The sequence below is a fragment of the Myotis davidii genome, unplaced genomic scaffold, assembly GCF_000327345.1.
Source record: "Myotis davidii unplaced genomic scaffold, ASM32734v1 scaffold967, whole genome shotgun sequence".
NCBI lineage: Eukaryota > Metazoa > Chordata > Mammalia > Chiroptera > Vespertilionidae > Myotis > Myotis davidii.
The window spans coordinates 2,553,999-2,568,429 of NW_006383014.1; the positions used below are offsets into that span (position 1 = coordinate 2,553,999).

The 14,431-nt window shown below is 33.6% G+C and overlaps 1 protein-coding gene across 2 annotated transcripts in view; it reads right to left on the reverse strand.

Annotated features, from left to right (window-relative positions):
- GSTCD (glutathione S-transferase C-terminal domain containing) overlaps positions 1–14,431 on the reverse strand; it is a 131,065-nt gene that overhangs the window by 98,684 nt on the left and 17,950 nt on the right. For both annotated transcript variants that reach the window (XM_006778902.2, XM_015558094.1), the window contains exons 4-5: positions 10,421–10,672; positions 5,863–5,956 (exon numbers count right to left, since the gene is read on the reverse strand). In XM_006778902.2, the coding sequence (XP_006778965.1) occupies positions 5,863–5,956; positions 10,421–10,672 (346 nt within the window). The remainder of the gene's footprint in view (positions 1–5,862; positions 5,957–10,420; positions 10,673–14,431) is intronic.

Below are 14,431 nucleotides of genomic sequence, written 5' to 3' on the forward strand. Positions count from 1 at the left end.
GCTGCAATTATTGTTCATATATTATAGAACTCAACAAATGAGCAAATACATATGTGATGTTGGGCACTACAATTTTTGCTGTTAGAAAAAGTGTATACAGATATTGAATTCAAAAAACTAGGTAGAATCTTGTGGTGTTGGAGTGGAATTACAGGTATAAGTATAAACTCATGTTGTTCAATATATATAGATAACAGACATAGATATATAGGTACAGCAATAGATATGATGTATGATTATGGGTATGTACATGTATGTATGTATACAAACATCTATTTCCTAACAGACCTATGTATACATACTACCCTGCTGAGAGGACCTAGAAGCAATAACACTTCATTAGCAATGAGCACATCTGGTGTCCAAATCTTAGTTTCTAAAACCATTCTCCGCTAAAAGGAACCAGGGTTTCTCAGAGAAGCAGTTAAATCTAGGGCTGGGGCAGGAAAATGGCAAAATGAGCTGGTAATTCTTCATTATGCCAGAAATTCAGCAAGTGGTCATAGAATAATTGGGACATTTTCAGAGGATCAAAAGCCAGCTGGATGGGACTCAAAACCCAGGAAAACCTGAGCACTGAAATAAATAGTGACAGTGATGAATTATAACTCATTTAAAAAATAAAAATTCGTAATAATGAAAATTTAACTAATAAATATATAAGGAAAACTTTCTTACAGTAGAGTGAACACTAATAAATATAGAAAGGTGAGAGTTGAAAATTTATCTTTTTGTGGCTATCAGTATCTATTGCTGATCTATTGCACACATATCTATTGCTGTACCTATATATCTGTGTCTGTTATCTATATATATTGAACAGGATAAATTTATACTTATACCTGTAATTCTAATCAATCCAACACCACAAAATTTGTCTTGGTTTTTTAAAATTCAATATCAGTATTTACCTACTAAGGTGTAAAAACACACCTATTAAGGTGAATGCCAGATTGTTTGCAGTGACTTTCATCTTTGAATTAAGGGTATAGAGTCACAGTTCTTAAGGACAGAGTCGCAGATAGTTGTGATCAGATGGTTCTGTATATGATAAATTATAAAACACGAAGCATGAAATGTTTAAGTGAATATTTTAGTCATGTGCACTGACAGAAAATCTTCAACCAACAGTCTCCTACTGCACTGAGAAGATCCAGGCAAGAAGCATTAAATTAATGTAAACTAGTGAGTAAAATTTTGAAAAAATAAAAATGTATTATGTAGTCTCAAATATCTCTCCACAAACTACTTACCAATTTAATAAAGGAAAATAGTAGCATTACAGTAAAGACAGCTGGCAGACATCACCTTGATCAAATGGTTCAAGTTAACATCACTGGCCTAAACTGAGATAGTGTGCTTCCCGATATCTGCACTGAGGGGGACAGACATCACATGTGGTGTTCCTGCCAAAAATGCCTCACTTGAATCTAACAGGAGGAAACAACTAAGGAAGACTAAAAAGATAAGACAATTAAATGTATCACAAGCTACTGTAGATTAGATAATAGTACTAAATTAAATGTCCTCTTTTGATAATTGTAATATGGTTATGTAAGAGAATATCCTTGTTCTTAAAGGAGAAATTTAAATATTTAGAACCAGAGGTGTGATGTCTACAATTCCCAAAGAGTCTATAAAAATTTAATAATAATAATAATGTATATTAAATCTTCAGGTCTCCTTTCTTCAGACTAAATAATTCAATTGTTTTAGCCTTTTAAGTCTATATGAGACAAGTTGCTTGTTTTCCCTCCCCGGCCTTCCTGATGCAGGCTTGTTTTAAACAGAAATTTTTAAAGATTTTTAAAAATGGTTTGTAGTCTCAATTCAATTTAATTAAAAAGTACTGAGGCCCTGGTTTGATTCAGTGGATAGAATATCACCCTGCAAACTGAAGAGTCCTGGGCTCGATTCCAGTCAAGGGCACGTACCTTGGTTGCAGGTTCTTTCTCAGCCTGAGCCCTGGTCAGGGTGCATGTAGGAGGCAACTAATCGATGTGTTTCTCTCACATTGATGTTTCTCTCTGTCTTTCCCTCTCTCTTTCACTCTCTCTAAAAATCAATGGAAAAATATCCTCAGGTGAGGATTCAAAAAAAAAAAAAAAGTACTGAGGCCCGGCAGGTATGGCTCAGTGGTTGAGCACTGACCCATGAACCAAGACATCCCCAGTTTGATTCCCAGTGAGGGCACATGCTCTGGTTGCAGGCTCAGTCCCCAGTAGGGGGTGTATAGGAGGAGCCAATCCATGTCTCTCATCGGTGTCTCCATCTCTCTATCCTTCTCCCTTCCTCTCTCTATAAAAATATAAAAAATAAAAATCAATAAAAACATGTTTTTTTAAAAAAGTATTGAGTACTTATACATAGACACCCTATATTCGAAGAGTTCACAGTCTATTGGAGAAGGAAAACATGCATACAAGTAATTACAGTGTATGAGTAGCATACAATAAGTAGCAAAATGAAGTATAAGAGAGTACTAAAGGAATATTAAGAGAGAGTGATTAATTCTGACTACTACATTAATATTATTTAACATTTACTTTTTACTAGGCACTGTACTAATTGCTTTATATACTGGGTTGGGCAAAAGTAGGTTTACAGTTGTTCATATGGAAAAAATGCAATAATTAATAAGTAATAATATAAAACTAAAGTCTGTATTTCACATACCCACAATTATAAACCTACTCTTGCCCCGCCCTGCATTAATTCATTGATCATACCAGCAATCTCATAAAATAGGCACTATTATCCCCATTCTACAGATGAAGCAATTGAGGCATAGAGAAGTTGAGAATCTGGGTAGATAGATTATGTAGCTAGTCAGTAGTCCAGGTTTTACACTCAGACAGGCTGACTTCATGCCCATGCCGAAGACTTAATGAAAAAAACAAAACAAAACGAAAACCAAACAGCATTGGAGTTTAGGGAATAGTACATAAGATGTGGAGAGAGAACGGGTGAGAACAGAGAAGAGAAGATTAGATAAGCTTAAGAAATATATTAGACTCCAGGATGAGTATCAATACAGACTTTGTTAGTAAAGAGAATGATTTTTATATGTTTCAAAATCTTGATGTAATTCAATGAATTCAGTATAAGGAGTCAGTCTTTGCAACATCCAAATGAACCAAATACTAAGAATAACTTATTGCAATTCAATTTCTTCTTTAAAAAAAAAGTACTAGAACACAATCATGACTTTCACAGTGACCTCCACACGCCTAAGTAAATAATAAATTTAATTTCACAAAAATCCTATTACCATGAAAACAGAAAAACAAAATGCTATAATTCTGGCTTAGTTTAACAAGGCTATAAACTTTTTAAGAAACAGTAAATGAAATGTGAGTAGACCATGTATCTCTTCTGTGGTAAGTTCATCTTTGTCATAATATTTATGTAAACAAGGTGATCCATTATAAGGATATAATGAGTGATTAATTCCAGAAGCTTCATTAGATATGCACTCTAACCAGTGAAACAATCAGACATGAATGCTTAATGCAGACTTCTGAGTTGGTAATTGATTGCTCATATAAATAATTAAAAATGTTATTTTGGCCTCATAGTAAATTATGAATAAGCAAAACATGTGGTACTTCTAAACTCTATTTTCATTTTTTGATAGATATTAATGAAAATTAGATTTTTATTTTAGTAAGCTATAGTAAACTCTAGGTTTAATTTGTTCAAAATCTATACTATAGTCAAAGAGTATACAAAATCCAATTACAAGTAGAATAAAAACTGTTAAACTTTTTCAAATGTTTTCAAACAAGTATTTCTATATCTCAAAAATAGTTATAATTAAAATATTAACAAGGTCATTAGTTACTATTTTTATATACTTAATAAAAGACCAAAATTGAATTTTTATTTATTTTTTTATTAATCCTGATCCAAGGATATTTTCCCATTGATTTTTAGAGAGAGTGAAAAGGAGGGAGAGAGACAGATAGAGAAATATCAATGTGAGAGAGAGACAGCAATTGGTTGCCTCCCGCATGGTCCCTGATCAGGGCCCGGGATCACGCCTGCAACTAAGGTATATGCCCTTGACCAGAATCGAACCAGGGACCCTTCAGTCATATTCTAACACTCTAGCCACTGAGCCAAATTGGCTAGGGCCTGAATTTTATCTTAATATAATATTGATGCAGAGTTTTTAACTACTCAATAAAATCTGTTTCCATTCTGAAAGAATCCTAAATTATTTTCTTGACAAACAGAATTGACCCGTGAGATTCAGATAATATTAGGAAGTATCACAGAAGAGAATATGAAAAAGAAAGGCACATGATTTCAGAGAGCATTTGAAAATCAAGTTATATTTGGCTTAGTATAAAACCAAAGAGCACATAAACGATTAAAGAAATATCACACTGAGTTATAAAACAGTTCCCCACATAAAAATATCTAAAATGATATTTAAAATTCAAAAATCATCCTTTACATTTCTAATTGGATTTCTGAGAGTCAGAAAAATCCATAAGGGCTTTAAAAGGGGTTAAGAAACTAAAAAGCAGTACAATAATTTTGAACTGATACCACAGCTGCCTCGAAGGTGTTTGCTAATAAGAATCTAAGCTTCCACAGTAAGACAAAGAAGAGAGGCTAGTCCTTGATCCCTATCCAGCATGGCGACAAGTTGGAACTAGTATCACTACATTAAAAGAGAAACTTGAAAACTTATATTCCCTATGAAAAGGTGCATTTAAAAAAAAAGTCCACTCAACAGCAAAGGAAAATGATAGGTAACTTGTTTTTTTAAACCTTAGCTCCTGATAGAAAATGTTGAGGAATCTCAAGCTGAAAAATTAATGCTAAGTGGTCTTAAAATATCTTGAGATGCCTGGCAAAGCGACTATAAACCCCTTCTATGAGAATTTACTCTGAACTTCACAAAGCCCCACAAGATTCCAACAGATTTAGGTAACCTAAAAATGAATTCACAATCTAAAATTACAAAACTAACAGGAAAATAAGAAAACATGAGTAAATCAACAGAAATAACAAATAGAATTATATCTCTATTGATATCAGCTATTAGAAATAACAAATATACTATAAAATAACCATGTTTAAAAAATTATAAAAAGAGGAAATTGAAACATGAGCAAGGAAAACAAACCAAATATAATTTCTAGCAATGAAAAATTTATTTAACTAAAAACCTAATTATAAATATATATATTTTTACAAACAACATTTTAACAATTAGGGGAAATAATTATGGACTAATTATTAGATAATCAAGGAATTTTTGTTAATTTTTATTATGTGTCATAATGATTATTTAAGATGTAAAAATTTTTTAGCTGTCTGTACTGTAATCCTGATCCAAGGACATATGCCTGGGATTTGCTTCAAAATGCTTTAGCAAAGCAAAAAAGGAATACATGAAGCAAATGTTAGAAAAATGTGGGAAATATTAAATCTGAGTAATTTATACAGTGGGGTCTTGACTTACAAGTGTAATTCGTTCCGTGATGGATCTCATAACTCAAATTACTTGTATGTCAAATCATAAAGTGAACGAGTGAGACACGTGATGCTGGGCTGATGTTGTGGCGGGGTATCTGAAGCTGGCTTGTAACCCGAATTTTAGCTGGCAACTCAAAGCAAAAAATTGGCTGAGAGATGGCTCGTATCTCGAAAAACTCGTTAGTCGAGACACTCGTAAGTCAAGGCCCCACTGTACATGTAAAAATTTTATAATAAAATAAAAACTTAATGAAGATAGAATAGTCAGAATTTTAGATATAGCCAAAAAGAGGATTATAAAATTAGAAGGTAGATATGAACTATCCAGATTATGAGTAAGATTTAAAGGAGAGAAAAAAACAATCTCACCTTCCTTTGGGCTCACTGCTGCAGGAAGACTACTCCAATCAATGGTCCAAGTAGGACAAGGGTGAGGAGAAAACATCACTTCAATGCCTTTTTCCTAGAAAAGGAAATAGGCCCTTACCAAATAATGAATTAATTAAAGTCCTACCATGTACTACAAGGCCAAATTTCTATTTTCTATACTAGCAAGGAAGAACATAAACATCAACAATGACCGGGTTTTCCTCAAGATATTTGGTTACATAAGAAATACAACAGTTTTTTTACAGCAATTACTTTCCTTTTTTTTTTTTACACTGAGATAATAAAAAGTAATGATATTTAAAAATTATTACCTGAAAATATATAGAAGTAATGAGCTACCTAGAAATATATTGTGTGTCTAAGAGAAAAGTCACCTGAGGATAAAATTTTATCGAAAACAACCCACACAGAGATGATAAAAAAAACACACGATTCTGCTTATATCCATGAATATCTGTGTTTATAGAAAACTGCCACAACCTAGGAGCTCTATTTAACAGGACTAAAAAGCTTTACTTCAACATATGCCTCTAAAATATCATCTATACCAGTCTTTTACACATGTCAGCAATGTCTCTAGAAAAGAATTCCTCTGGTTTAACCAAGCAGTTCCCAACTTCTTCAATATATCAAAAATATCTCAGACTTCTTTCCCATGTTAAAAGTTGTACGTGTCTTTATTTGATCAAGAGACAGTGGCATGGCCCTAACCAGTTTGGCTCAGTGGATAGTGTCGGCCTGCGGACTGAAGGGTCCCAGATAGGATTCCGGTCAAGAGCATGTACCTCGGTTGCAGGTACATCCCCAGTAAGGAATGTGCAGGAGGCAGCTGATCAATGTTTCTCTCTCATTGATGTTTCCAATGCTCTATCCCTCTCCCCTCCTCTCTGTAAAAAATCAATGAAACATGTTCTTTTTTTTTAAAAAAAAAAAAAAAGAAGAGACAGTGGCATGGCTTATGCATGGATGCCCTGACTCCTACCAATCAAATTCTGGGTCCACAGCCCACAGAATATCCATGATTCATGTATTTTTTCCCCCCAGTAATATTCTATTCAAAAGAAAAATCCCCAAGAATCTATCATGAACCCTTTTATATCAATTAGTTCATGAGATAACTTTCCATTATGAAAACTAGCTAAAGTCTTATCTCAAAGGAAATAACATAAAGATTTTTTTTGCTTACGGTAGAGATATAGCTATATAGGTCTAGAGATTGAGAGTAATCACTTTACCTCTCTCCTATCTTCCTTATTCTAGTCTAGCCATATTGGACTTCTTGCTGTCCTTCATTCATTATTTTGGAGTATTTTAAGAATATAGCTATATTGACATATAATTTATATGTCATAAAATTTACCTTTTTAAAGCACACAATTCAATGGTTTTTAGAATATTCAGTTGGGCAACCATCATCACCATCTATTTTCAGAACATTTTCATCACCTCATAAAGCAGCCCCACACCCATTAGCAGACACTCTCCATCCTTCCCCCTCAGCTTCTGCCTTAAGCAACCACTAATCTACTTTGCCTGCACGGATTTTCTCAGGGTCTTTTTTGAGTGGAATCCTCTGCCTAGAACACTTTCTCCAAATCTTCAATTCATGCAGGTTATTTGCTCAATGTCTTCACCTAATCAGATAAGTCTTTTTGACCATCCTACCTAAATAGGACTCCTACCCTGATCACCTCCACTCTCTTATCCCACATTATTTTTTTACAGCACTTATTGCCTAACATGTTTTTTCTTTATTTATTTCCACCACCAGAATGTAAGCACCATGTAACAGTCAATTTGTTCTTTATGTATCCAATATTCAGACCACTGCCTGATATTTAGTAGACACATATATATTTTTTGGACTGAATAAATAAATAAGTACATTTCAAACTTCTGGAAAATTGTGGAGGTAAGAGTATGCCAAAGAATATGGAAGGGGGAAAAAAGTGAGATGTGAGTGTTCTTAAGAAATACTTTACTGTCTTATACTTGCATTAGCACCAATTTAATGGGTCCTTGTGTAATTGGCACAAAATGCTATGACTATACAAAAATGAAAAGTTACTGTATAATTAAAATCAATATAATTTCATAACATATTAATTTGATATAATATTTACTGCCTTCCAGAAATACGTGTCAATAGAGGAATCCACTAGTAAGTAGCAAAAACCACCCCCTGTTGAAAAAAAGAAATCTTATTGTATCTACAATCAAGTTTGAACTAAATGAAAATGAAAATTTTAACTTATTTTCAGATTTGAACATTCTTTTTAAAATTATAAGTGTAATGTCCCAGTTAATTTTTTACAACCATAAGATTTAAAATAAAAAATGAATCATACAGAATGTCTACTATACTCTCCTAATTTATAAATGCAGGAATTTATATCTTTTAGTAAAATGACTTACTGAAGGTCACAATGTCAGCTTAGCTGCAAAACAGAGACTAGAATCCAAGTCACTGATCCCTAGTCTAATCTTCGCTCCTAAGTCAATGACTAAAAGTGGTAGGGATACTAGGGCAGATCCATTCCTGAGAAACTACCTGACAGATAGTCCAGGTTTAAGGATTCCCCACTGGCTTGCCAAAACTTTCTTAGAATTGCACTTAAGTGTAAATTTTCAGACTCAACTTTCCTTCCTGTCTGATCTCATGTACAGCAGTCAAACCTGCATCATTAAGGAAGGCTCTGCCAGCCTCTCCGGGCTCCCTCCCCACTTTCTCTCACAGACTTTTCCTCACTAGGCCTCTTGCATATCTAATCTTACCTTTCAGTTGAACCCCTCTTGGAGGACCTGAACTAAAAAAAACCCAGTAAATTAAAAATTCAATATCCCTTCATATTTTTATATCATTACAAAAGAATTTATTTTTATAATTGTTTATTAACTTGTTCTGAATTTAAATTTTAGTTTTTTTATAATATTTAAAATATTTTTAAATGTATAAAATGCAGAAGTCTTGCCTAATGTCATTTTATTTCTGGAAAAGCATAGGTAGAAAAATCAGAATTACTAATCTTTCTTTCAAGACTGCACATGTATGAATTAAAAGCCCAAATTTTTGGTTGATAAATCTTAAAAATACTAAAACTTAGTATTTTAATACAGAGCAGATTACTCTACTAATTATTATTTATTTAAGAACATTCAGAAGGTGAACAGCTTAACCATTTGATCAAGGCACATCAAAGTTTGGACATGCCTTGAAAGCTTCTAAAATCAACTTTATAATCCTGTTTCATTGTTTCATCACTAGGCTAACAAGCTAAACTGAAAAAATAAGGGACTGGTGTTATTACTAAAATCTTCTCACGCTTTTTTAAATCCCCAAATGTGTGTTAACTATAGAACACAAATGATTCCTAACCCAAGTAAAAAAATATAAGAATATTTTTTCAGTACAACTCAGATGAATAGCTCAAATTACTTCATGAATTCTCTATTCAAATAAATCTTCAAATAGTCTAAGTTAAAAGCAAAACATTATTGTAGATTGTCTTGAATGATAGAGAAAGAAAGCCTATTGGTGAAAACTTTTACAATTACTATGAACTAGAAACAAATTAGGCTGCAAAGATAAAAAACTATAAATCATGTGTTATTAAATAAACTAGCACTGTAAAAAGAATAAGATAAAAACAAACTTCAAAGAATTTAAAATTCTTAAATTAAAAAATGTTAGAAAGTTGAGATATTCATCTTCATATTTCTTTAATTTAAATCATCATCTCAAAATTTAAAAAAAAAACTTGAAATCAAATCCTTGCAACAAAAAATACCAGGTAAAACAATAGTTTCCTCAAAAAGCTACAAATGGAACTCCCATTTGACCCTGTGATCCCACTTCTAGGAATATATCCCAAGAAACCAGAAACACCAATCAGAAAGGATATATGCACCCCTATGTTCATAGCAGCACAATTCACCCTAGCTAAGATCTGGAAACAGCCTAAGTGCCCATCAGTAGATGAATGGATCGGGAAGGCCGGGGAGGGGTCGGGGGCGGGAGGAAGGAGGGCAAGAGATCAACCAAAGGACTTGTATGCATGCATATAAGTATAACCAATGGACATAAGACACTGGGGGGTGGGAGAGGCTAGGGTACTGGCTTGGGCGGGGGGAAAAAATGGACACATATCATATATACTTCGTAATAAATAATAAAATAAAAAAAAATTAAAAAAAATACCAGGTAAAACAATAAATTTGATAGGTGTGATATGATCTTGCTGTCTTGACTATAAAAAAAAAAAGTTTTGAGAAAAATACTGTTTAAAAACACATATGCTGACTTATTTGGCTCCAAAGACATATAATATTAAAATACTTCAATTAAAAAAAAATCCTTCAATTTACTATAACTCACTTCAATGCAAAAGGCTACTAGAAATATTAACTGTTCAAGAGTGATATAGGATAGCTACAAATAAGATTTATAACAAATAATGTCAACAAACAATTACAAGTCAGGGTAACATTATCACATGCAATTTTTTAAAGAAAATTTTAATGAAAACAATTTAAGTACCATTAACTTGGTCATCGTGGGCCTTGGGCCTCCTATAAATGAAGGATCGTTTTGTTCCTCTGCACCTGGGGCTTCATTTAAGTTTGGATGCTGCTCATTTGATGTGGTCAGCAACTCTGGTAAATGGCAAAACTGGATCCCACACTGAGAAGCGGCTGTTTTCACTCTTGGCACCTCCTGAATCCTCTGGTACCACGAGGCCAGCAGTGGAAATTCTCTCAGCTTTTCAGAAAGTTTCTTGCAGATAATTAACTAGGCAGTAAAAGAACAAAATACTGCATTATATAATTTTTGTTTATGACAGCTATATTGAAGTAGCTTTATGTATCATAAAATTTACACATATTAAGTATACAGTTCAAACAATGAGTTTTAGTAAGTTTATACAGTTGTGCAACTACCAGTATAATCTAGTACTAGAACACTTACATCACATCAGAAAGTTCCTTTGTGACCATTTACAGTTCATCTCTGCTCTCTTGGTCAGTTGCAGGTAACCACTATTCTGCTTCTATATGTATAATTTTGCCTCTTCTGAAATTTCATCTAAATGAAATCATAAAATGTGTGTTTTATTTTCTACTTAGCATTATTTTACTGAGCTTCATCCAGGTAGTTGCTTTTATTAGTAGTTTATTTCTGTTAAATATGATAGAGCATTTAATGACTTTTACTTATTTACATTGCTCAGATGCTTTCTCCCAAGCACCACCACCAAATTTCAATTTCTTTAAAAAATTAGTTTGTTCTTGCTTCTTTGTGAGGCACTGAATAGAAACAATTATATTATCTCAAATAGATTATAACATGATTATGAACATGTAAATAAGTAAAAAAAAGGTCAAGTTACAGAAAATTTCTACAGTATCTAACAATAATCAATACCAAAGTAGAAGCCAGGCAGCACAGAAAGTTAATTTAAAAAATTCACAGGTGTATATATATTTACTCTACTTTAAGTGGACTTTAAGGTGAAATAAGCACACATAATTTCCTATAAGGGCAGGTTTTATGTTTAACTCTGTACACTGCAACACTTAAAACACTGCCTTGCAAAAAATATGAGCTGTTTAGTGAATGAAAAATGATCAAGGATCATTTATTAGCTTCAATCTTTCACACTGCTTTTTATGATCCATTAGGAGTTTGTGAAATCAACATAGATTTTTAACATATCAGGAAACAAGACAAGGATGTCCACTTTCACTACTTTTAGTCAATAGATTATTGGAAGTTCTAGCCACATCAATCAGACAAGACAAAGAAATAAAAGGCATCCAAATAGGAAAAAAGAGGTAAAATTGTCATTATTTGTAGATAACATGATTCTACATTTAGAAAACCCTAAAGATTCTACCAAAAAACTATTATGCAACTAATAAATGACTTCAGTAAAGCTGCAGGATACAGAATCAATATACAAAAATCTGTTGCGTTTTTATACACTAATAACAAATGATCCGAAGAAGAAATTAACCAAAGAGGTGAAAGACCTGTACTCTGAAAGCTAAAAGACATTGAAGAAAGATATTGAACAATATAACTGGAAATAACTGGAAGGGTATATCATTACCTAAAATAATACATAGATTCAATGCAATCTCGATTAAATACCATTGACAAACTTTTCAAAATTAGAGCTAAACCTAACATTTACATGGAATCACAAAAGACCCCAAACAAATCCCGAGAAAGAACAAAGTAGGAAATATTATGCTCCCTGATATCAAACTATACTACAAATGTACAATAATCAAAACAGTAGGGTACTAGCCTAAAAAACAGATATATAGATCAATGGAATAGAGATCCCAGAAATAGTCCTCACTTATATAGTCAATGAATGTAGGATAAAAAAGACAAGGATAGCAATTGAATAAAGACAGTCTCTTTAATAAGTGGTGTTAGCAAACTTTACATCACATAAAAAATAAACTCAAAATGAGTTAAAGACTTAAGTGTTAAACCTGAAACTATAAAACTTCTAGAAGAAAACATAGGCGGTAAATTCTTTGACATCACTCTTACCAAAATCTTTTTTAATATATTTCCTCAAGCAATGGAAACAAAACAAATGGGACTATATCAAACTGAAAAAATTTTTGCACAGTGAAGGAAACCATCAAGAAAACAAGATAACCTACTGAATGGGAGAAAACATTCACAAATGATACACTGATACAGGGCTAATATCCAGAATATATAAATAACTCATACAACATCAAAAACAAGCAGACAATCCAATTAAAAAACAGGCAGAATACCTGAATAGACATTTCTCTCAAGAAGACATACAGAAGGCAAACAGATACATGAAAAGATATTCAGCATCACTAATCAGCAGGGAAATGTAATAAAAACCACAATTGGTGTATCATTTCTCACTTATCAGTATGGCTATCATCAAAAAATCAACAAATAGCCCTAACTGATTTGGCTCAGTGGATAGAGCATCGGCCTGCGGACTGAAAGGTCCCAGGTTTGATTCCGGACAAGGGCATGTACCTTAGTTGCGGGCACATCCCCAGTGGGAGGTGTGCAGGAGGCAGCTGATCAATGTTTCTCTCTCATCGATGTTTCTAACTCTCTATCCCTCTCCCTTCCTCTCTGTAAAAAATCAATAAAATATATTTTAAAAAATCAACAAATAACAAATGCTGGTGAGGATATGAGAAAAGGGAACCCTTGTACACTGTAGGTGGAACTGTAAATTAGTGCAACCACTATGGAAAACTGTAGAGAGAGCCCTCAAAAAATTAAAAACAGAGTTGCCATATGACCCAGCAATTTCACTTCTGGGCATTTATCTGAAGAAAACAAAAACACTAACTCAAAAAGATTATGCACCCCTATGTTTATTGTAGCATTAATAGTAATAGCCAAGATATGGAAGCAACATAGGTGTCCATTGTTGATGAATAGATGAATGGATAAAGAAAATGGTACAATGCAGCATTAAAAAAATTAAATCTTGCCATTTGCAAAACCATGAATGGACCTAGAGCAGTGGTTGGCAAACTACGGCTCTCAAGCCACATGAGGCTCTTTGGCCCCTTGAGTGTGGCTCTTCTACAAAATACCGACTTCTGCACATAGGCCACGAAGTTTCAATCACACTGTATGTGTGCGCCCTCACGTGGTATTTTGTGGAAGAGCCACACTCAAGGGGCCAAAGAGCCGCATGTGGCTCGCTAGCCGCAGTTTGCCAACCACTGACCTAGAGGGATTATGCTAAGTGAAATAAGTCAGATGAAGACAAATACCATATTATCTCACTTATATGTGGAGTCTAAAAAAACTAATAAATGAATAAGCAAAATATAATAGAAACAGACCGATAGATATAGAGAATAAGCTGATAATTATCAAAGGGAAGTAGGTAGGGAAATAGTAATAAAAAGAAGATAAAATATAATACAGAAAATATGAACGTACACAGTATATAGTAACATGGATTATTTTATAAATATATTTATATATAACATAAAGATGTATATTTGTATTTATATGCTCAATCATCTTGGAAAATACATTTTACTGTGGAAGTAAAGTTTGGAAAACACTGTCTAAATTGTGCTCTGAAAGCCAAAAAAGTTTGTAATTCTCACCAAAATTCTTAATTGAGTGGAAATAAATTATGTGCTAAGAGAATTTAGCTTAAGCTGTGATGAATTAATCAAGTAAAAAATGTTCTCATCTCCTCACCTTTCTTTTACTCTCCTTGGCAGGGACTTATTCTTGTTAGATGTATATGGTATCTTCCCTTCTTTCTGAAAATAAGTTGTGACTATGTAACAACTAGAGGCCCGGTGCCCGGACCTGTGCACTGGTGGGGTCCCTCAGCCTGACCTGTGCCCCCTGGCAATCCGGGACCTCTTGGGGGATGTCCAACTGCCAGTTTCGACTCAATCCCCTGCTGTGAGGGAGGAGCCCCAGCTGTGCGTCCAGCTTCTCCTGTTGTGGGAGTGCACTGACCACCAGGGGGCAGCTCCTGCGTTAAGCATCTGCCGC